At 37.4% G+C, this 23697-nt stretch overlaps 1 protein-coding gene across 1 annotated transcript in view; it reads right to left on the reverse strand.

Annotated features, from left to right (window-relative positions):
- The window catches only part of MOCOS (molybdenum cofactor sulfurase), a 207621-nt gene that overhangs the window by 40329 nt on the left and 143595 nt on the right, over positions 1–23697 (reverse strand). The window contains exon 6 of the mRNA XM_058805961.1: positions 11451–11650. Coding sequence (XP_058661944.1) covers positions 11451–11650 — 200 coding nt within the window. The remainder of the gene's footprint in view (positions 1–11450; positions 11651–23697) is intronic.

A 23697-nucleotide genomic window follows, 5' to 3' on the forward strand; every position in this document is an offset into this window, starting at 1 on the left:
AGTAGAGAATACAGTCAGCCCCAAGATCCCTATTGATGATTAATGCCTTGGAGAATATCTTGTGTTTAAAGCATTTTTCTCAAATTGAAGTTTTAGTAAGAGGCATCTGTTGAGAGAGACTGTTGTGGTGTCGCTAGCTTTGTTTTGTCAGAAGACTTCAATATGGGAACAGTGACATTTTCTTGATGTCTTTTTTAATTTAGATGAGAAAAGTTGTCATTCTGCCATAGCATGGGTTTGTCATGGTGCTAGTGACTTGTGGGCGGATCTGTCATTCTGTTAATCATGACAAGCAAGGCAAAAATCATGACATACTTCACTGCTGAAATTGTGCAGTGTTTGGGCTTATTTATCAGTATACAAAAACCTTCAAAATACAGAATCTTTTTACTATTCATACTTTTTAAAAGGAATGTTCCTGGGGCAGCCTTGTCAATCAAAATGTACGTAGTGTAATACAGCTTCCATGACACATCTTCAAGGAATTCCAAACAGGATCTTTAATTTTTTTAACATTTTGTCAAATGAATTATTACTGTTCTTTAATGAACAGCAATTTCACTTAAGCCATGCCATCCAATTCTTATCTACAATGATACTTTAGTTGTAGTATATATCAATCTGTACACTGGACCAGGATTACTGAGACATAAAAACATGATCATTAGAGGAATAGGGGAATTGTGATTCAGGAGAAAAAAGGTAAGTTATGAATAGCTTTAGTATTAACTGAAGTTCATGATCACCAATGTGATAAAGTGCACAGATCTTGGGAATGTGTTGCACACTTTTCACTGGAAACAATGGCACCATGTAAAGAACCAGTAAAGTCAGCACTGCAAAAATATCTGTCCCTTGAATAGATGCTTGGTTTTCCCTTGGACATATGTTTTGATTTCTTCTCATTTATTTTCACCCTAGAAATACACTACTTGGGGAGTTAATTTAATCTCTCTCTGCAGTGCTATCACATAGCAAAACAAATAGAACATAAAACATCTGTTACAGTTATTTTGATGAAGAAAAGCTTCCTTAAATAAAACAAATCTTTAAAATTGCCATAAGGAGCAATAATGGATATTGAACTCAGGGTTATGAAATATAGAATGTCACTTGCAGCTCTGTCTGTAACAGCAGAGGGTGACTTTTGGGAGCCAGGAATGAATTCATCAATGAAGGCACAGAAGCATGAATGGTACTAATGGTAAGTACACAGCCTCATGTACTTGGATTGTCAGTTTTGGTGATTCCCGGGATCTTATACTTGGAATTATTGTGCCTTGGTTTTTAAGAGATTAAAGACTACAATTAAACTGCAAAACAAATGCAGAAATCTTGCAGCATTTTACTGATTTCAGTCAATGAGGACATGGTAATCAAGGCGTCATGCTATCTTGGAGTCCCTTCTGTCTCTCAGAGCCCCTTGGCATTCATTACTTTTTTTGAAGCTCTTTACTGTGGGCCTGGCCCTGTAGACTTCTTCATACCCCAACACTTCTGATGTCACATTGTCTTGATTTTTGACAAGCAAAATGTGATTTTCACACTTCCAAGTCACGGTCTTCAAATTTAACAAAGATACGTAAAGGAAGTTTGCCTAAACCAATTTTTTAAAACAGTTACTTTTTTTCCATTAATGAGCTTTTCTTTAGTGTTCCCAGATTGATCAATTTGGGGTTTTTTTCAGAGTGCTCTGTCTGATAAATACAATTTTTTTTTAAATATAAAAAATATTGAAGTGAAGAGCTTTCAGTTTAATGCATTGCCCTACAGTAGTCCCCTCTTGGAAATCTGGTATTTCAGTTGATACTCATCAGCTGGAAAGCTCTGAGAAGAAATAAGATTCTGGTCTGTTCTGCTTTCCCATTTCCTGTCACAATGCACTGGTGATTTCTCTGTGTTTGCTAAATGACTGACTCTGCCAACAATTCACTTCAGGGCTTCTGAGGCACTCAGTGAAAGCTGGAAGTTTTTCTTTGGCATCAGTTTCATTACAATAAGTCTGAGAATGATACTCACTGTAGGTATGTAAATGCTAAATGAGAGTAAAGATTTACAAATAGCACATAATTGTGCATTATTCCTAATCAACTAAGTTTAACACTTTCACCAAGAATGATGAATGCTTTATAAACCCCTGCTGAAGTCATTCCCATAGGATGCAGTTCTGTAGTTGTTATTCAAGCAAGTACTTATTTGTGTAAGTTATCACAAGAATTATTCACATGAATAAAGGAACTTTTTATAACATATCATGAAGTGTTCTGAAAAAAAAATCATATAATTCAATACTGGTAAGTACTGTCCTTCAGGAATTGGGATTAGGACTTCTCATTCTGCTTTCTACAATGCCAATGCCCAAACCAGAGCAGTTTGTCTGTCTGATGGATTTGCTCATTACAAGAATTTCATTGCATACCACTGATGGCTGGTTATAAAACAGGCTTCAAGATGCTGTTCTCCACATTCACTGGTAAATTAATTCACTGATTCATGGCATGGAATTGGAGAGAAAGTAAGCTAGCTCTTTCTGTCATCCAGCATTTGACTGTGAAACGCTGTTGCTGATGCAAATGCATACTTAATCTTGTTAAATGCAATTTAATAAGAAGTAGGTCAGAAGGAAAAAAAAAAATCAGCACTTGTTTCCAAACGATTTAGTGTGGGGGTAGGGGGGAGAAGGAGGAATTTTACTTGAGTTACAGTATCATTAACTGTTTTAACTGCATAGTTTTCTACAACAAAGGCATTTTTTTTCCATCTCAGAGAAATAATTTCTATGTGGGCAGATTCTCTCAGTATTGAGTAATCTCATCCTCTCCTTTTTGCCTCTCTAGTTGTTGACAGTGGTTTAAATTAACCAAAGAGAGGACGTATATCTCTTCTTAGTCTTCATCCATTCATCATTTTGACCAAAATCCCTTTGGTAGAAGGCAGTGAAGTATTAGACAGAGATATTGAAATGTATTAATATTGTCAAGTTCAGTGTCCTGAATATACTTGTTCAGTATAAATGCTGTCTTATCAGGAACTTTACAGACGATGTGATAATTTTCTCAGCTAGTTTTAAAGACAGTCAAATAGCAGGTAAGATTGCATGGGAGAGAAGCAAGCTGGAAATATTGACATAATTCAAAATATGTGGTTTGTCACTCTGCAGGAATTCTCACTTAGGAGATGGCATACACATGGTGAACTGCAGGTTCTTCATGCATAAAGTAGTAACAATAATTTTACATTTCTGACAAACAGAATCTAGAAGATTTCTTGGGGATAGGGTGGCTATAAAAACGAAATGAAACAATGAAACACAGTCCTGTTAATGGATGACCTAACATTTTTTTCAACTTTTTTTTTTTTTCTTTCCTGCTGATTATGCAAGTGAATTTGAATCCAGCTATTTGAAACAGAACAGACTGATGAGTAAGCTAAACATCTTGGTTTTCTTTTTTTGATTTGGTGCCTTAATGACCACAGGTCTCTCCAACCAATGACACCTTCTCTTCTGTTTTTTTTGGGGGTTTTTTTCCCTCCAGTTCAAACTGCATTCACTGACAATGAAAACCTGGTTCACTAAAATGATATCAGGGAAAGGATAGATTTCAGTAAGAAAGCAAAGCAAAGGAACTCAAGCCCTCAGTGGCTTCATAACTGACTTCAACAAAGCATCCTCTTGTGAGCCATAGAAAAACATCTGTATCTCTCCATCCCATTGAGCATCCCCAGGTATTTTGTAGGCTAAAGGCTTTCAGTCAAATTGCTGCTAGTCAGAAATGTTGAAGCCAGAGGAAAACTACACAGAAGACTAAGCTATAACTAATATCAAGAGGGATAAAGGGGAATGTAGCAGACATCTACAAGTGGAAACAATGCCTAGGAATAAAAATGTGCAGTGCATGCTACTGAAAGTCCAGTGACATAGGTTTAATTCACGTCACAGTCAAAATCTTCTCCACCATTTCCTATTAATTTTAAGGCTCTTAAATCCTCTTCTGTCTGTATTTAATCCCTGAAAATGGGATAATAGAACATAGGGAGGTTGTGGGGTCAAATTCCCATATTACTTTAGTTAGGGTCACAGGATCCTATACAGTGGTGGGGTGGGGAAGAGGGATGTGGGGGCAGGAAGATGCAAACAAGGAAGCAGAGTAACAGAGAAGGTGGGGCCAGTCTCTTTTTGTCTTGAAAGGCTTCAGATGGTGGACTGAAACTAGACACTGCATGCATTCAAAGGCAGCTGATGTGCTTTTACCGAGATCAAGGACAAGGGAATCTAGTGTAAGCTCTCAAAAGTGCAGTTCTTTTCCTGGTACCATGTGGGTTTTTTCCACATTTCTCCCATGTGACAAGGTCTGTAGTTTAGAGTCACAGTTTGGCCCTGTTACCAAACAGAAAATGTTTAGCCTCCCTCATTCATCTTGGATTCTTTCATCTGAACAACTATGAGCATCTTTCTTTTATCTCTTTTCGTTTCCTTAGCAACGTGCAAGGACACTCCAGAGAAACAGTGTCAGACAACACCTTCAGTCTAGTCTTTCATGAGGCTTTCTAACCTTTATCAGCTCTGATGTGCAGTTTAATAGTAGGCAATTTCAGGCTAACTCACATGTGTCTTTGTCCCCCTGCAATGAGATAAAACAGAAAGAACTCAGCCTGTACTCTGCCACTACTACCTCAGCAGGAAGAGAGTTTCATTACCTACTAACCAGATTTGCATTTCTCACATTGAGCCTCTGAAGTACAGCACCTCCTTATGTTCAGTCAGTGATCAACTATTATGATTATGTTCAGACCTAGATCAATGAAGCTGCCTCCTATATTGTGAGCTCCTTTTTGCAAGGGTTGTCTTTGAGCACCCAGTGCCATGTCACAAAAGCAAAGATCCAGATTGTAATGATTTCTTGCCAGTTTAAAGAAACAAGGTGCCATTTATTGACACGCCAGTGTGGTTTACTGCATTGCTGCTATCTTCCTGGTCCAAGACATCCACAACACAATTGGAAACTAATTGGAACCAAGGAAATCAGTATATGTTCAACAGGAATCTTCACAACAATCTTTTTGTCCTTATAATCTTGTTTGCATTCTATTGTGCAGGTCCATCTGCCATTCCTGGCTTCCTGAAATCAATGGCTAAATCCATAGCTAAAATCAATAGTGAGTAATCAACTCAGCAATTTTTAGGTAGCTGTTGGGAAGATGGCCAAAAACCCCATTAAGCAAGTTAGAGAACATTTTTCTTTCCCTGAGTCATCAAAATTAATATAATGAGTGGTTATGCTTCTAAAAGCATTAGTGTAACTAGCTCAGAGTCATATGACCATTTCTGCAAAGCCATTCTTAGTTGGAATTAAAAATTGCTGGATTTCCATTTTCTGTGGCTCAGATGAAAAAATGCTGCACTTACAAAACTGAATGACTGTATTACATGGAAGTAAAAAGAAATAGATGGGGAAAAAACGCTAAAAAGACTAAATATAAAGAGCAACAAAAATGTCTTGATTAATAACTTTCTATGAAGATTTATTTCAAATAGGTTAAATGTAGTAGGAGGTTTCCCTCCTCATTGTCCACTTTCTCCTGCAGGGATGTGGTATGAATTTCCAGACAAGTACTGACAAGTAGTACCAGGCTCTGGTCAGTCTGATCCAAATGATTTGGTATCAACTTCCTGTGCATGGGAAATGCTCTAGCCCATTTTTTTTCTCACTCCTGTAATTCACATGTTGCCATTGCTCTAATTCTGTATACCATGTGTACAGTGGGCTCGAGATGATCTTCCGGTAAAACTAAAAATATTGTCTAAGACACAAACAGCAATTACTTTAAGAACTCAACCCACTTCAGGTATTGCCTGGTCCCTTTTATCAGGTAACGATAAGCAGTGATATGAATACGTATTGAACCAGCTGTGTGTATACACAAATGCATCCGCCACTTGGTATCTGAAGATTTGACAGTATTTAACATATTTTCTCTCCACTCCTGTGAGGTGAGTGTAAATTGGGAAGATAAGGCATTGAATCCCTCAAGGTGACACTGAAAACCTATAACAGAGGGAGGGCATTTCTCCTGGCTGTTGCCAGGTCCTGGTTACTAATCTAAGTCCAGCTGAACAATTCCTTAAGATATTACTAAAGGAACAGGAAGCTTTAAAAGAGAATGTTGTGAAACCAAAGCAGCGTACTTACAGTATGAAAGCACTTCCAGAACTGGCTATCACCATGATGTTTACCTAGAGCAGCTACTTTTTCGTGCATTTCCCATCCTGCCTCACACCACTTTGTCCTGTGTTATTTTGTTTGCAGACCTGTCCAAATACAAGCAGATAGAATAAGTTCTACCTGCATACACTGCTCTGTCTCTTCCCTCGTCACACCTCACCCATACAACACTGCTTCATGCTTCTGGTCCAATTCTTCCCGTCTTGGATTTCTGAAATCCTCTATTTCTTCTTTTCTGCCCAAACTGGTGTCTCTTTCTTTGCCCAATACATGTAATAATGGAGTCATTCTGCAGTGAGAAAAATTGAGTTTAAATACTAGGAAATATTTTGCAGTAGTGAATGTTGTACTGCATGTAAAATGTAAAAATTGCTGCCATCTCTCAGAGTGTTACATCTCTCTGAGAGTGTAATTATGGTGTGGTTGATTGTTTCTTGCTTTAATGAAGTCCCAGAACAAATTGCCTCTGATAAGAAAAGTTTAAGTAAAGATGACCATGCAATTCTAAGATATATTTTTCTCCCTCTGCATCTCAAACCACAGGGTTGAATTTAGCTCAGCTGCTAAGCTGCTTATGAGAAAATTCACTAACATAGAATGCTTTGGATAGAGAAGGAAAATTGAGACTAAAAAGAAAATGAAACTTTGTTTATCGGGGGATTCTCATTCTGATTTTGCCTTCTTCAAGCAAGGTGCTAATAACACCAAGGTTGTGGGTTTTATTCTGTATGGGCCATTTACTTAGGGTTGGACTTGATGATCCTTGCAGGTCCCTTCCAACTCAGAATATTCTGTGATCTGGAACTAAAGATTATACTCCTAACGTACACTGGTAGCAGAAAGAGGCTACCAGAGTACAGAAGGTGTCACAGTGAGTGGTTGGATGTAAGTGATTTGAGGCCACAAATTCCAATGGAAGACCCTGGTCTTCACTACTGAATGATAGAAAGCAAGGGAGAAAAGGAAAAACCCAGTGGGTCATCAAGTCAATCCTTACTTTACATTAATTTAAGGGTAGCTGAGATGGAAGAAAGCGGTCATCAAACTGTTTTACAGATTTAGACTGAAGGGATGCACACTAGAAGTTGTCTCTTGACAAATGTTGATTTTTTTCCTTTTAATTGAGAAGTGGGTGAAGAAAGTCAACTCAAAGTCTAGACCTCCCTTCACTCTATCTGGATTGATGAGGGTGAGCCAGGACATGCTAATGTATGCTCCTAGGCAAAACTGATTATAATATATGTGAGCAGGGTTCTCAGTCTCAAGAGGCAAAACTCATTCATATGCAACACTGCAGAAGAGCCTTCCTTAGGCAAACCAAAATGTTTACATTCTCTGTCTCTGGCAGCTATTCCTGTTATAGCAGTTTGTCTATCACACACAAGTGTGAAGTGGTAGGCAAGAAGGCTGAGACTGCTAATGGACTGATGCTCATTCCCTTCCTGACAGGATCTTAGGGGACATGGCAAGCATATATGTACACTAAGGGAACTTTTGGAGGTGAGCCTATCACAGCAAGTTACTTGTGCTTTAGGTTCAGGCTCCAAGCTAAGGAGTGATGAAATTGCAGAGTAGGGATGGATGCTGGAAATCCACAGCTGAAATGTGAAATGCTGATCATTTTTCAAAAGACAGTCATGATGGTTTGCTCACTTTTTAAAGCCCATTACTGGCTCTATTACGCACAGGAGGAGAAAAAAAATATTGTCTCAGAAGATCAGAGTTGAAAAAGAAAAAGTTTGGTAAAGGTAGGGCTATTTTTCACTACTAGCATAACACTGAACTGAAAGTCGTGGCTGGGCAAGAGCTCTCCAGTGCATACAATTCAACAAATATTTCAGGTAAACTTCCATCTGGCCATCTGTCACCTCTTTACCTTCTTCTGGCTTCCAAACTGACTTTACAGAAGAAAATGTGAAGAGATTATAAAATCACTCTGAAATTATCTACTGAAGATACAAAGAGAATTTCACAGATCTCATCTCTCTTCTCTTCAAAACAAAGAGAAGATTTCATGAATTATATTAGCATAAAAGGTCTCCCAGAGCAGAGATGGTGATGTTTCTTCACATCTGCAAGTGTGAAGAGAACATACAACATTTGCACTTCAACCCAGTTTATAAGAAATTCCCTTTTTTTGCATATGATTGTTGTTTCAAATCTATGTTGTTTTCTTATGACTGTTTCCATTTCTTTGACATTCAAATCAGGTTGGATTTCATAGAGTCCTATGCAAGTTTTTGCTGAAAAAAAAAAGATGGCAAGGATGCAAACTGAAGCTGAGTCATTGCTGTCAGTGTTCAAGAGGCTGGAAAGGACTTGGGGATGGCAGAACACATGACATTCGTATATGCTGAAAGCTGCAGATATTCATTGTTAATGAATGAGCTGATGATTCTCTGTGCGAAGAGTTTGCTGCATTAGCTCAGCACCAGATATAAATGTGTAACCCCATCTTTTGTTACATCACAAGCCCTCTTTCAAGTCTAGGGCTGATTGCTTCTCTTGTTCTGGTAGCCTCACAAGGAGGCAGAAGATTGACAGTGTGCTGCTTTAATGTTGACTCTTCTGCTTCTATCCTGCAGAGGTCCTTCATCTCTGCCCCTGCACCTTTGCACCTTTCCAAATTACCAGTCTGTCATCCGTCCACACTTCATTAGCAGCAAAAACTCTAATGCTGGGGAATTATCCATTCTTGACTAGACAACTATAGATGAAGAAGCCATTTGGCAAAAAGGCCATCTTTATGTCCTGGACCTGTCAAGTACTCGCCATAACTCAACCCCTGATCACAACAGGGGCTTTTTGATGCTGCAGTGCAAATAAACATTAACAAAATGACAGAGGTGCTACTGCAGAGGACAGGCACCTTGTGTGAAAAGAATACAGGTCTCCTCCCAAGTGATTTCAAGAACAAATTACTACCAATGGTAGTCTGTGAGACAGCTTTACTGAAGGAAATAATTTTCATGGAAAGTATGTGGTGCAGCTCAAAGGAGGAAATTCAATGCAGTTTTAGTGCTCAAAGATGAGAGGTTTATGGAAATTTCAAAATGGTAGTAGTTTAATTCCTAGATAAAGAAATGTTTCATGAAAAATCTAAATTAAAACCATAGCTTCTGAGTGACTATTGTTGTTTGGGGTCCATAAGTCCCTCTTATTTAATTGTTTTAATTACCATTTGGAGTAAAAAACTCTAAACTAGTAATTAACTGTCAATTAAATAATGATACATATAGGATGCAGGACAAGTTTATTCCAAGTATAATATTCTACGACAGTATTACCCTTCAACAGTCACAAAGAAACACTTAAATGAAAAAGCAATAACAATTCAACCAACTTCCAGTTATTTCATTCCTACCCTATCATTTCTTAACATCCAAATATTCTATATAATCTATATTGGGACAGGAGGCTGTAAAAATTGTTGCCATCTCTGAGAATGCAATCATTGTGTGGTTATTTGTTTTTCACTTTAATGAAATGCCTTCATTTGCTCTTCAGAGCTGCAATGAAGGTTTTGCTCAAAGATGAACCTGAGATTGTGGCTGTTTCCTCTTGGTGCAATTGACCCTGTGTATGTAATTCAAGAGTGTTTGTGTTTACTGGCACAATCTTGTTAGCTCTGGTAATTAAGCTGATAACACTGACAAATGGATTTCAACCATATGAGCAGGTAAGAATAACTTTCTTCCCCATTGCTACACAGACGAAAGACGTAATTTTTTCTCTGTTCTCATTTTTCAGCAGTGGTATTACATGTCATGTATTTCACTACACGCCTTTCACATGCTAAATATCTTGGGCTTAGTTCAGAGTTTTGAATATCATGCCAATTATGCAAATCTTGAGGCTTAAATGTAAGCTTGGTATCCTCTGAAGACAGTGTCTACTTATGAAGTCTTTCTTGCCAATCTCAAGTGTTCCAAATAAACTGCTCCAAGCCTCCTCATAATATTTTCTCTGGAATCAGTTGGCCATATTGTCCTTTTCAAGCTACCAAATGCTAATGCCTAGTCACACTGTGCCCTACAAGAGGCAATGGGCACATAACAATTGCCTGTCAGAGAGGCAAATAGAACTGGTTTGATGTCTGATTATAAGTAATGAATTATAGATGGGATATCATCCATAAAGTAATAGGACATTAGGTCTTTTCTTTCTCTTTTAATGTGCAAAGATAACCCGAGTCATTAACTGGTGTCCACTCGTAGTAGGCAAATGCCATGCAATTTTCCCTTCATAAAAAATTTCCCAAAATGTTTTCTGGGAGCCTTCTGAAATTGTGTTCTGCTGACTCCACTGGATTGATTGTGGATGCCCTATGAATCCACATGAATATTCAGGCCATAGACACCTCCAAAGCAGAGGCCACTATTTCATTTCCAAACAATTAACAAAAGTACTGGATTTAACTTTGATTTGAATAAACCTATATGAATTTAGACATGCATGCAGGTATAAAGAGGTTACATAGTCAGTTTGATGAAGCTTACTTTCTGTTGTATGTATTTTCTTTGTAATCATAAAAAAGAGGCAGCAAAGGTTTTTTCTCCCCCATAACTTCTATAAGGTGTTTATGAAAGAATTTCATTCCATAAAGAAGCCAATTATATATATATATATCACACATGTCATAGCTTTGGAAAGAATAGTGCTTGTTAATTTCTAAAAGTCATTAAATTGCACATTATTTTAATTAAACAAAGTACTCTAACAGGAATATTACAAGAATGTAATTGTTACAACTGAAGGGAAAAGAGAACTCCTCTTTCATTTGTGACTGCAATATTCTGAGATCTAATTTCACTTGTATGTCAAAGCTCCAAGGCAGTCTCTTTATCAGCTTTTCCAGACTTGCTCTTCAATTCCCAATTTTGAGTACTCTAGAGAAGGAAGCCAGCAAAATATCAAACTGCCTAGTCAATGCATCCTGTTAAAACAGCCTACTTCCAAACTTCCTACTTGTGGAGTAATAAATCTGTAAGATATTGCCTCTGGCGATTACGTATTTTGTATTGTGCTAGCACTATTTATTGGATTCTTTTCTACTGCTTTAAAAATGGTGTGTATTTGTGGTGCAGAGCTATGGAGAAACAAACTCAAAACCTCAGAAAGGAGTATTGTGAATAAAAAATTTATTTTAGGACAAGGAATTCATTGTGAGCATGCTTAAATGAAAGTACAACGGTAAACTCAGGTTAAGACAGGAGAAAAACATACCTGTGCAAAGCCGAGCACTTGTCCATTTTCATCGAGCACATTAAAATTGATGATTGGACCTTGGGCATCAGGATTGCTGAAATCTGTGTCACTGTAAATACGGACTACAGGAGCCCCATTGGCATATTTCAAGTTAGACAGCACAGTGTAGGTGTAGTGAGCTAATGCAAAGGTATGCTGCTTTATTTTCTCCATTCCACCTGCAAAAGAAAAGTGCACATATATGTCATGTGTAATATTTTTATGGCAATGTAAAAAAAAGGATGATTTTTCAGAATGGCATGGTGAGAAGTAATTAGTACAAAGTTGATATTTTCATTTTTCTTTAAATGCATATACAATTTTTAAGTCTTTCTTTCCTTATGTAGAAGTTTTAGAAGTGGTGTTGCACCAAGGACTTTTCTATGGTTAATCTACTGTAGAAACCTAAAGTTTCACTCAAATGGTTTACAGAAATGACAAGATTTATACTTCCAGTCTATACTTAAAACTAAGATGTTCTAGTGCAAATTAATTGAAAAACAAGTTTTTCTCCAGACCTAACTCTGGAGATCATGGGAACACAGCACAGAAAGCAAACTGTTATGTCTGAGATAAAAATAATAAAATTCTAAATGTAATGACAAAATAAAAAAAAAGTCATTTTACAAGGAATTTACTTGAATAATGAAGAATTATTCTTCCAAGACTTCTTTATGTAGAAGAAAAAGGGCAGTGTGAATTCTTGGCCTGGGAAAAGCATAAAGAGTAATTTTTTTTTTTTTCGCTACACTGTGCAGTCTGGAAAAGAGATCTGCAGAGAATTCCTGACAGATGAAGATCTCCAAAATCTCTGCTCTTTGAGGAGAGGTTGTGTCTTTGCTAGATGTACCTATTGAAGGAACTTCCATTAAGCAGACTGTGAACTGCACTATGGTGGGTCTAAACCATGTGGAAAGAGTAAAAACAGGTGAAGAATCACCAAAGACCTCTTCAGGTAGCAGAGTATTTTTCTTTCTGGGTTTTGGACCCAGAGTGTTTTCTGTAATGCTGAGTATCCTATTTGAGGCTCGTGAGCATGTTTCACATTTTATTTTACCTTTTTTTATTAATCTTTGTAACTATGAATCTCACACTTACTTCTGTGCGTATTACTTTTATATCTGAGTGTCTGGAAAGTTCCACACTTGAAAATTCATAATCTTGTTGACTTTTCTGCCTTTATTAATAAAAAGACTGTGTAATTTATAAATGTATATAAAGGAAAAAAGTAAGACACATTTCTCCTGGCATGCAGAAGAACTGCAGCAGCATCTGTTATTTAGCTTTTTTTTGAGTTTCTCTATTATGTGCTATTTCCTTTAGATAAGCTGGGAGGTCATATATTAAAAGCATAGTAACAGATTAGATATAAGGTAGAAACACTTTTTTGGTGCTGAAGAATAATAAAGAGGAATAAGATATTTAATTAGACACTAACATGCAAAGCACTTGCAAGGAAGCATGCCAGAAGTGAAACAGTGCAATTTCGAGATGTTAGCCACAGTAAACTTGGTAAGCATCTCTAGAACATTTTGGTCTGAAAGATGATTTGTATTTTTAGAGTCTCTGTGAATAAGGATTGACTAGTCAGGAATGTCCTAGTCATTGCTGGGTAGAAGTTGAGTCTTGAAACAGCAAAAAAGGAAATCAAAACCACACACACACACAAAGTTATCTCTGAGCATTTTCCAGAAAGGAGCTGTCTTAAGAGAAGTGACTGCCTTGTCAGCTTCTGAGATGTGTCTAATCTCCTGATTCAGAGCTTTTCCAAACTGACAGAAATCTTTTAATAGAAGATTAAACTTACTGTCCTTCTGCCTGGTTGAAGAAATCACTTATTCAGAAATTTCAGTCACTCATTCACAGCAATCATCCCTGCTATCATTTCTATATTGTTTTCAGCTATTTTCTTTTAAAGTTTCTTAATCACATTTCCTTGTTCATTAGCGAAAAGCTGATGAGCCTTTTAATTATTTATTCTGACAAATCCAAATACAATAGCCTGCAGTTGCCTTTCTGCCGTGTCATTGGAGAAAGGAAGCTGTGTTGCCAGGGTCCCATATTTTTAAATAGCAGAATAGGTGGTAATTAGGCCTGATGTCACAGAAAACCTTGTGGAAAAACTGCCAACAATCTGAAATTTATTCTGACAGAAAAAGGGATCTATTCAGAAAATAGCTATGATTTATTTTTATTTTGTTCAACAAAATTATCTGTACTGTGTATTATATAAATACAGTGATTACCTCATCTCCCTTCTAGGAGTAAGAATGTTAAGGAAGAGAAAATAAAAGCCAGAAAAAATCTCTGTTTGAGAATAAAAGTAGTAACACATGATAAGCCTTTTGTAAGACTTACAATTCAGAGAAATCATCGATACTTCACCTCAAGAAGGTGCTAGGAAAGACTCAAGTGCCCTGAATTCTTCTCAGTTGAGTGTTTTTATTCCCTACATCTGCATTATTTCATTAAGGGGAATTGCCTTTAGTTGCTCCTAAAATTTTTTTTTTTAATTATGAACAATTTATGCATTCTGTAATTTGGATCATAATTAATCCCACGTCTAAATTACTTTAGATGAAGTCTATCTAATACCATCCACAGTATTTATGTGTGTAATTTGTGTAGGAACACATTCAGCACAGAGAATGCTCACAGACCACAACCTGCACTCATCAGGAACTTCGTGGTAAACTTTTTGAGCAGAAGCGAGTGACAGAGCAAGCTTCTACTTGCTTTTGTGTACAAACCTCCTTGCAAAAGTATTCTAGCAAACCTATGGAGATGTTGGTACACCTCATATTGCTGATGTATGTTTGCACACTACAGCATTCTGATAGGTCAGCACCATCTCAGACCTACCAAATTATACCTCAGACTGGGTATTTTTATGGAAAATAACACTGTTCAAGTATGGAACATTCAGAGTGCCACTCCACTGAATAACCCACAGATAAATTTATAGTGTCAGCTCTTCCACAGGAATTGCATGTATGCATATGCCTCTCCACAGAGACTGTGGGACAGTTAAGTCATATTTAACAGAAGGAGAAGTTATGCCACCCTTCAAGAGGGTACAAACTGTGTGCATTCAAAGTATTCACAATTGTTATCATGGTGTAGGAAATCCACTGCTTGTCTTGCTTGCTGATAACATCTTGTATTTGCATAACCTTTGTCTTGTTAGCTGCTTATTCTGGGCAAAATAGAGTAAGATATTTTTTTCCAGTGGAATTTTATCTAATCAGATAAGTCTGAGATATACAGATGTCCAATAAATATTCAGAAAAGAATGATTCTGAGTTAGCATGGACCTCGTTTTGCATTACATAATGGCACACACATAATGGCATATTATCTCCTTTCCGAAAGAACCAGGATTTCAACAGCCCAAATGTTCAAATGTTAGCTCTTCCTGAAAGAGTTGTAGACAAATAAGCATATGTCAACACCTATAAAAGATTTTGAAGATTTTGAATAAATAGATTAAGATAAAACAGACTGGAAAGGAGCCTCTAGAATGAAAGATCTGGTGCTTAACGTTTTCAGGCTGTACTCAGAAACCTCTGTGATCTGCATTCAAATACATTTTTTGTCTCTCTTATTATGAGAAGCTAAATACTGGAGATAGGGAAGATGAGAGATATAAAACAAATTCACAGTTATTGTTCTAACTCAGTGTGAAAAAGCTACAGAAATTGAGGTTTAAGTGGGACGAATTTTCTATCACTCCAGTAAATCCAAGCTCACATATATGTCTGGATAAGAGAAAGATCAATGTGATTCACTATCTGTCAGCATCACCTAATAGACAGATGCAAGGCAGAGAAATAATGAGCTGAAATCTCAGCATACCAATCAGCAGGGAGTGAAACCATGATGTACCACCTTCTGCTGTATCCCAAATGAGGCAGATCACCATGCAGGACCAGTGAGTCAATGTGCTAATGAAGCCATGGAACCTGGAAATCCTGTCAAACATTTGGAGTCTTTCCTTCACTTCCTTCAAGAAGCGTACATTAGGATTAATTTCTGAGGGTTTTTTTTGTGTTCTTTTCTGCATAGGACTGGATGTCTCTGACTGAGGTCTGTCACCTATTTAGTGTTATTCTTCCCACTAAAAAACCTCTTGAGGATGAACTTGGTAATTTTTGGTGAATTTGAGTGTTTTACCTTAAAACCACATTAAACAATGTATTCTAACCACTGCTATTCTTTAGCATTCCTGTTTTAAATAAAATGCTGCAAAGATGAAAATGAAATATTCTTAAGATGATCCAACTCCCTGTCCCCAAAGTGCAATGCTGAAATGTTAAAAATAGAATACAAGAAAAGAAAATGAAGAGAAGAAAATATAATCAATCAGCTTTGTAGAGCTTCCACATTTATAAAAAATAAAAATAAAAATTAAATATACTCACTCCTGGTGAGTTTTTTCCCCTAAATTATGAGAATAGTTGCCCTAAGAAAGACCAAATCTAGCTACTGCCTGTTTCCCAGAGTGAGGAGTAACATATGCATAGAGGAAAAAAATTATGAAACAGGTATGTAATTTCTCATCAGTTACAATGAAGTAAACGAAATATATATATTTAAAAAAATCTCAAGATATGAAAATGTCCTTATGGGTTGTCTAACATAACCAAACTGAATTAAAAAACTAAACAGTTTTTGAAACAGAACTAGGGGTAGAAAAACAACTCGGAACTTGAACCTTACAATTAATACATTAACACTTCCTTAGTGTCAACAGAAAAAAGCTCCTCTGATGTAAAAAAACTGAAATATTGGTCATAACTGTTACCAAAATCTCATTAATTTAATCCAAAATAAACCACTGTAAATGGCTTACCTGCCAATTAATAAAAATATCGATCATCCACACCCACAGAAAAGGCACAAGGCAGGGACAGATTGCAAACCCCTCTTTCACTCTGACTCACATGACCAGTTCAATCAACTTGATCCATAAAACAAGTGTAATAAAAATTATTTTGGGGAACACAAAGTGGGATGGATCATGACTGTTTCTGCAGCTAACGTGACTGCATTTGAGAGCAAGAAGGGTAAAATCTGTGCCCCCAGTTGTCATTGGTACCTCAAAAAAAAAATAATGCGGGCTTATTTCTAAAGTTAAGAGGTAACAAAAAGAATTACATAGAAAGAAAATTTTGGTTATGAAACAATGTGGGTTTATTCCCTGAAAAGTACATAGTATGGTTTGAAAGTACATAATCAACTGGCAAGAATCCATATCACAAGATCAGTGTCCAGACTGAAACTTTAGCTGGACTCCTGAAACCTAATTATGTACTTTCTGTGTGTCCAACATGGAGAGCTGTGTTACACTCTCAACACACCTAAATCCATGCAGAATTCAATGGGTAATAGGGGGACCTTTTACTCTCTCAACACTAATTCTTTGCATAATAGCCAAAATCCTTTTATTCTCCTCCTTCTCCCACACCATCTCAATAGTTTAAGACTGTGGGAAGCAACCGCTTAATCCTCTATTCAGAATGTTATACTGAAACCAAACATGAAACACATATTCAGTGTTTATCTTAATGAACAGAAGGCTCTTTGATGCCCCATCTCCCACTTCTTTAGAGCAGCTAATTCAAGCTCTGTTTTCACACAGTGAGGGGAGTTTGAAGTCTCTGTTCAAAAAAAAAATGAGCAGTGCATTCTGAAAGAAGCAGCTCCTAATTTCCAAACATCATAATAAGAAATACTTTGCTTTTAAAAAAAAACATTTTGGGAGTTGCATGAAAGCAGGGAGTTGTACATACCAGCTGTCTGACCCAATTCTAGTATAAATATTTTAATTACACGTACAATTAAATTCCAGTTAACTGCTTCTTAGACTAATAGCTATCTAAGAATTCAAATAAGCTTAAAAATGTAAGATACATTTAATTTACTGTTTGAGCGTATTTCTGTTCATCCTTTCTTCCCTTCCATGTGGCCATGCCTTACTCTCAGCAGAGGTAGTAATTTCAAGATTACTTTTCAAACCATAAAACCAGCAACATAAAAGATGACTGGGGAGTCTCTCTCAAGAAGGCAGAGTGCCTTGCACACCTCATGGAAGCAGCATTCCTACTGTACCTCCAGAGTGCTGGATGACATGAGCCCACAGAGATTTCTGTGAGAACAGCAGGATCATCCCTAAAAGTATGTATTTATGTGATACTCACATTTTACCTCTAAAGGCTTTATCTCCCAAGGTTTTTCTCAGTCCAGCAGAATAACTTCTGCATATGATTCTGTCATCTTAAGGACAAAATACAAGAGAAGCTTGTACTATAAAAGCACATGAATTCTCCTGGCAGCTGTTAGAAACCTGAATGTTACATCCAGGCCTGTTTTCTTCTTTATTATGAAATGTCTCTGTCCTTTGTTTAATGGAGCCTTCTGTACACAATTCCTTGAAGTCAGCATGGGGAAGCTTAAATGCTGCTTGTTCCCTGGAATTTTTAACTCTCCACAATTAGTCTGCTAATACAATGCACAGCATAAAGCTCTTTCTTTGTCTCACAGCTATATAAAGGGAATTTAGAAAATGTAAGATGAGGCAGTAACTCTTAGGTTTTCAAGCCAATAAGACTCATTTGACCCTGATTTTGCATAAACAATTATTTATTTATTTTTAACTTACTTATTCAAGTCAGGAGCAACTTTCTAATCACTGTAACATAGCTGGAGGAGAACCTTTGTCATCTGCTCAGCTAAACTGATACTATCATCAGATCTGCAGTTAAGTTGAATTCTTCCAAAAAATAACTTTCCTATAAGACCCAGCCACCAGTGCTACTTGATAGTATCATGATTTTCTAACATCTTCAGTTTTGTGAGTTGTTTTCATTTTCTCCTGAGGGGAGGTGCAGACCAATGGATACAAACAACTTGCACCAAAAATAGACTGAATATAAAGAGAAATCCAAATATTGGGGGGTGGGAGTTGTGGGAGGAAATTTTTCCCTCAGCATCAAGAGAACCCTTTGAAATATTCTAAAAACCCTGACAGCTTCCTTCTTTTCCTTCCTAAGATGACAGTTCCTAATCTAAAGCCTTGCTAGGATATAAATCAGTTCTGCTTCAAAGCTCACCCTGCCTGCATTAGGTGACGAAGAAGAATGGCCAACGCTGTGCCCAGAACTCACACCTCAGTACCCCTTGGTTTGACTCTACCTTCCTACAGGTTTTGTATTAGCAAAACGTTTAACATACCATTTTTGGAATCTCTCTGTTAGCGAAATACTTTAGTGTTCACTGCAGCATATTGATTTCTGTACAGCTTTTACCTTACTTGTAATTTTGGTTGGATGCTTTCCTCTTTTTCTCTGACAATCTATGACCCAAGGCTTTTCCTGCCAATATATGAAGTAGAGGGAGGCTCCATCCCTGCTTTTGTGCAGCCTTTTTATCCTGCTCTAAGGCTCCACAGAACTTTCCCATCACAACAAAACAGAAAATACCACAAGTTTGTTTAATTATAAGAATCACAATACACTGAAAGAAAAGTTTCCAGAGAACAAATCTTAAAGTATGATGCTGAATAGTGATGGAACAAGAAAAAAAACCAATTTCCTCATTCTCCATTTATGAAATTCAGGAATACAGGAAATTAGTAAAATAATTTCTATCATTTTTTTCTGAAAAGAACAATATTTTTCTTAGTGAAATTTTTGATTTATTGTTATTAATATTTTTTAATAGCTTTAAAGGATGCTTTGCTATTTGTTTTGCATTCTCAGACTAGGTCTCTGCTGGTACTGTAGTAATAATAACAACAATAACAACAATAATAACTACCATGGAAGGAAGGGTGTCATTGATGAAACAATGGTAATAAAGCAAATAAAATGAATAATAAAAATTTATTAAGAAGTGTCCTGAGTTCTGGACCCTCGTGCTAAACTGAATCACACCAGGTCTTCTCCCAGGCTTTTTGACCAGGCTATTGTTGTTTTAACAATTATCTACACTAACACCACCAGAGAGACCTATAGTTTACATATAATCTGCCCTGAGGTCACAGCATGAAGTCTGTTTTATATCAGTCACTGTTCTTTTGAGGACCAAAAGGTGACCCACCAACATACCTCTCCTCCTGCGGCTGTCTCTTCTGACTGCATGTGGCAGGCTCAGACCTCTTGAAGTTCATTGCTGAGTTTGTGAACACACAAAACATTCCACAGATAGCGAAAGGAAAAACCGAGAGCAAAAAGTGGCTACTTTGGCACAGTGTTACACACTCTCAACGCACAGGTTTCAGCAATGATTGTATAGTTCCAGCCTCACTTCTCAAGAGTTCATGCAATAAAAGTGAGATGCCAGTACTTCTTACAGTATAGCCATCGCTGGGGGATGTTCAGGAATTGCTCTGTAAAACAGCACCAGGTTTTTTTATAAGCAGAATGTCCTGCAGTGTTGGCTGACACAAATTAACTTTTGGGAGGTTTTTATTACACTGTTCATTCCTCTCAGCTTCTGAAACCCACTGCACCTAGAAGATTGTGTGGTCTCTGTCAAGGGGCTGATGAGCAATAAGGAAGTGTGCTGGATCAAGACTGAACATTTGTAATTTTGCAAGCACGGAATAGGTATTTTACTCAATTGTAAGTTCAATGAGCAGATCTACTAAACAGAAGACTAGAAGAGAAATCTAAGGTAGAAAATATTGATATTATAAAGTAATTTATTGCAGTTTTTGCTTAGTTATAAAGACTGTAGGTAGTGTGCTTGTGATTGTGAAAAAAAAAACCACTCTTGGCCTTATATCAGCTTCAATAAGCTGTAGAGCCATAAATCAGTCAAAATCCGTACTTCAGATTCAGTTTAGAAGAGTTGAAGTATTGAAGACATGAGCAATTCCTACGTGCACCACTTGCTGTAAATCAAGCTCCACGGTGACCTCGGGAAGTGCCTCTGAAGAGAGACTTGGGCAAGTTAAAAGAAAACACTGATACAAGCAAAGCACTGGTGAAGGATGAGTGCTGCCAGCACAGAGGGAGCCCCTGACAGGGAAAAGAAGCAAGGCAGCAAGCACTGAGGAAGCCCTGGCCTCTTCCCGTTGCAACCCATTACATTATGAGTTCTGCAGAAGGAAGGGAAAAGGAGTAGATGCTGCTGCAGCTCTGTCAGATGAAGGACTTTGCAGATAAGCTGTAAACAAATAGCTTGAAAAAAGCCATTTTCCTCATCATTTCAGTTTCAAGTATTTTTTACAACAGCAATGCTTTAGAAATGAAGGTCCAGTTCAAGGCACTGTTCACAAAATTCCATTTTTAGGTAACAAGGAAAAGGCAAAACAGCAAAGGTTTCCTTCCTACAAGGTAGGGATGAAGCTACAACACTCATGACATGTGGAAGGGCCCAAATTCACTTATGTCTTCCCTCGAGAGGCTTCACACTCTAGTTTGTCACTACCCATAACAACAAAAAACATCTTTTACTTCCCTGGTTTCTTTGGAGCTCTCAGTTTTTGGAATGCTTTTTCTTAGATCCACCAAAGTGTTAATAGTAGCTACTGCTCTTCAGACTGTTCTATGAGATTCAGATTTTAAAATGTTAAAGGAGACTATTAGGGCAAATGAAGGAAAACAACAGAAACAACAGCTCTTCTTGTGGCTTTTTTTTTTTTTTGTTATTCAGTATTACCTACCATGCATTTCTTTCTTTCTTTTATGCAGCATATTTTACAAAGACATCTACAATGCCTTTATTTGTAAATGGAAATATTCAGGAGAGAATCAATTGAAGGAAAGAAGGACACAGATAATCCTTATTACTTTCCTTTTCATTCTTGCCCCACCAAGTGTAGTCCTGCTATTGTAAATGACCACAAAAAGAACTTCTTATTTAAAGCACCACGAAAAGAAAGCCCTCAGAAATGACTCACATTGTGTATGGCCATTATGCCTAACAGGCACTGAGGGTTACTACTGTTGGCAAAGAAAGTCGGCACACACTCAGCTCCATGACCTTTGGTCACACAGAGGTGCGGCGCAACATGAGATATGCAAATGCCATACTCACAGCAAAGGATCTCTTTTCATACCTTAGCCTTGAATGACAAAACTTGATGAAATATGTCCATATTTTTCTTTTTTTTTTCCTTCTTGAAAGATGCTTAATACATGAGATAACTTGAATGGTTGCAGTGGCAAACAAGACACCCTTGTAGAAAACGCTGTCTTGGTTTGGAGTCTCTAGCTGACCAGTCAGAAGCCCTGGCTTGCAGTTGAAATTACTTACACCTATTAAAGATTATTATTATTTAGTCTATTTCATTTATTAAGTGCAACAGATATTCTTATCTGAAATGAACTAATCAGAATGGCTGTCTCAGGCTGCCCAAGCTTCTTATACTTCTCTTGACCCAAACTCTCTAACATTTCATTGACTCAACCTTTCTGGCCTCACCACAGCTCTGGTAGTCTTACATACCCAGGTGACAGTCCTACAAGAATTCCATCACCCTGCCGAGGTACTTTGCAGGAGAGAGAAGACGCCTAATTCAAACAGCAAATTTGAGACCAATTAGAAGTGGAGTGAATAATCAAACTGTTCAAACATTTGACTGCAAACCCAACAGGAAAATTTGTATAACTAAGAGGTGTAAATTTAAATGCATGGCATGCATTCAAAGGCTGTATGTACCAAACATTAGTGTGGCTGGCATTTCATGCAGAGCTGGTATATTAATTTACCTCTCCAAAACCCTTCTGCCTTCTTGGATATGGTAGGATAAAGGGCAAACAATATGCAAACACTCAGCCCTGTTTCCTTTCACAAGAGCAGTAACAGTCCTGCAATTTTGTGGGTTCCCGTCTGCAACATCTTTTACTAGTACTCAGTAGCATTCTTCCATGAAACACCTCAATAATTTTTAAGAGTTCAAGAACATCTTCAATGTTTCTTAAAAATGGTTTGAATTTACTGAGCAGTAAATTTTCAACGGTGAAATTTCACTAAATTGGTGAGACCAAAAGCCAACTGCAAGGACATCAACCATAGTGTGTTACTGTATTCTAGGGTGACCAAAAGTGACAGCAGGATCAGATGAAGAATTTATCAGAGAGTATTAGCTTGGACTGTGATATGGCTTCTAAACCCTTTCCCCTTTCATTATAATACCTGTTGTAACTCTCACCAGAGAGCCTTCTCAAAGGAGAAGGCATCAACACAAACTATGAAGGGAGGTCAGAAGATGCAGGATGAGCTGGCCTTTTATGGCAATGGGAGGCAGTGACCTTAAACTCCCAGGAGAGACAAAGCAGCAGCGACAGCTACACTGCAAGTCCCCCTTCAGCAAGCTGCTCAAACTTCAGCAGTTTGGAACTGGCCTGGGAGTTTTTTTTTTACAGCAGTTAGCAACTTTCCTTTCTCTTGTCTTCTCACATACTTTGACAACCACACTCTCCAGAGTACGAGGAAGCTTATGTGACATATCTCTTGCTCTCAAGTCTTTGTAACAATATTGCATTCTGTCTGTTTTTCTTAATTTCTTCCTAGTTATTCTGATACAAAAAATTCCACACAGTGTTGAGAAGTGATAGAAAAGCCTACATTTTGATATAAAGAGAGACTCTCTAATGTCCCAGACAGTTCTACTCTCTCACATGCCATCAGAAGACAAAAGTTTCACAGGATTAAAATACCCCTTGTAAAGCTGGAGAATAAATAAATTGATAAGTAAAGAAATGACGGCTCAAGCACTTCTTTCCTTCTCTATATCTGATCATGCAAGAAATAAATTGATTAACATCCTGAAGTCATCTATGATGAATCACGGAATTTTTAGGATCAGTAGAAGCTGTGTTGAATCATTTCACCTATCTTAGACACAGAAGAGAAAAGAAAAAAGGAAAGTACTATAAATTGAAGGGTCAGAAAAATTAGTTTTATGGTCCTGCAGAGACTTGACTCACCTATAAGGTCAGACCAATCAATCAATCAAAAAAATAAAAACCTTTCTTTTTGAGGACTTGACAACGTGAGTCCTGCCAAATGTACTCATTACAGCTCTTCCCTTTTTTCTTTCTTTATCAGAATGAGGCTGTCAAGTTCAGTATGGGATCTAATATAAAAGCTTAGATCCTTCTTTATCAGAGCAGATAACAAGAAGTGTTGGTAGCAAGACAGCATGTTGATTATTTCTGACTAAAAGCTGAACCTTGAAGGCTCGCTTTGCTCAATAGCCAGAGACAGCAACTGT

This window comes from Ammospiza caudacuta, chromosome 1, assembly GCF_027887145.1.
Source record: "Ammospiza caudacuta isolate bAmmCau1 chromosome 1, bAmmCau1.pri, whole genome shotgun sequence".
Lineage (NCBI taxonomy): Eukaryota > Metazoa > Chordata > Aves > Passeriformes > Passerellidae > Ammospiza > Ammospiza caudacuta.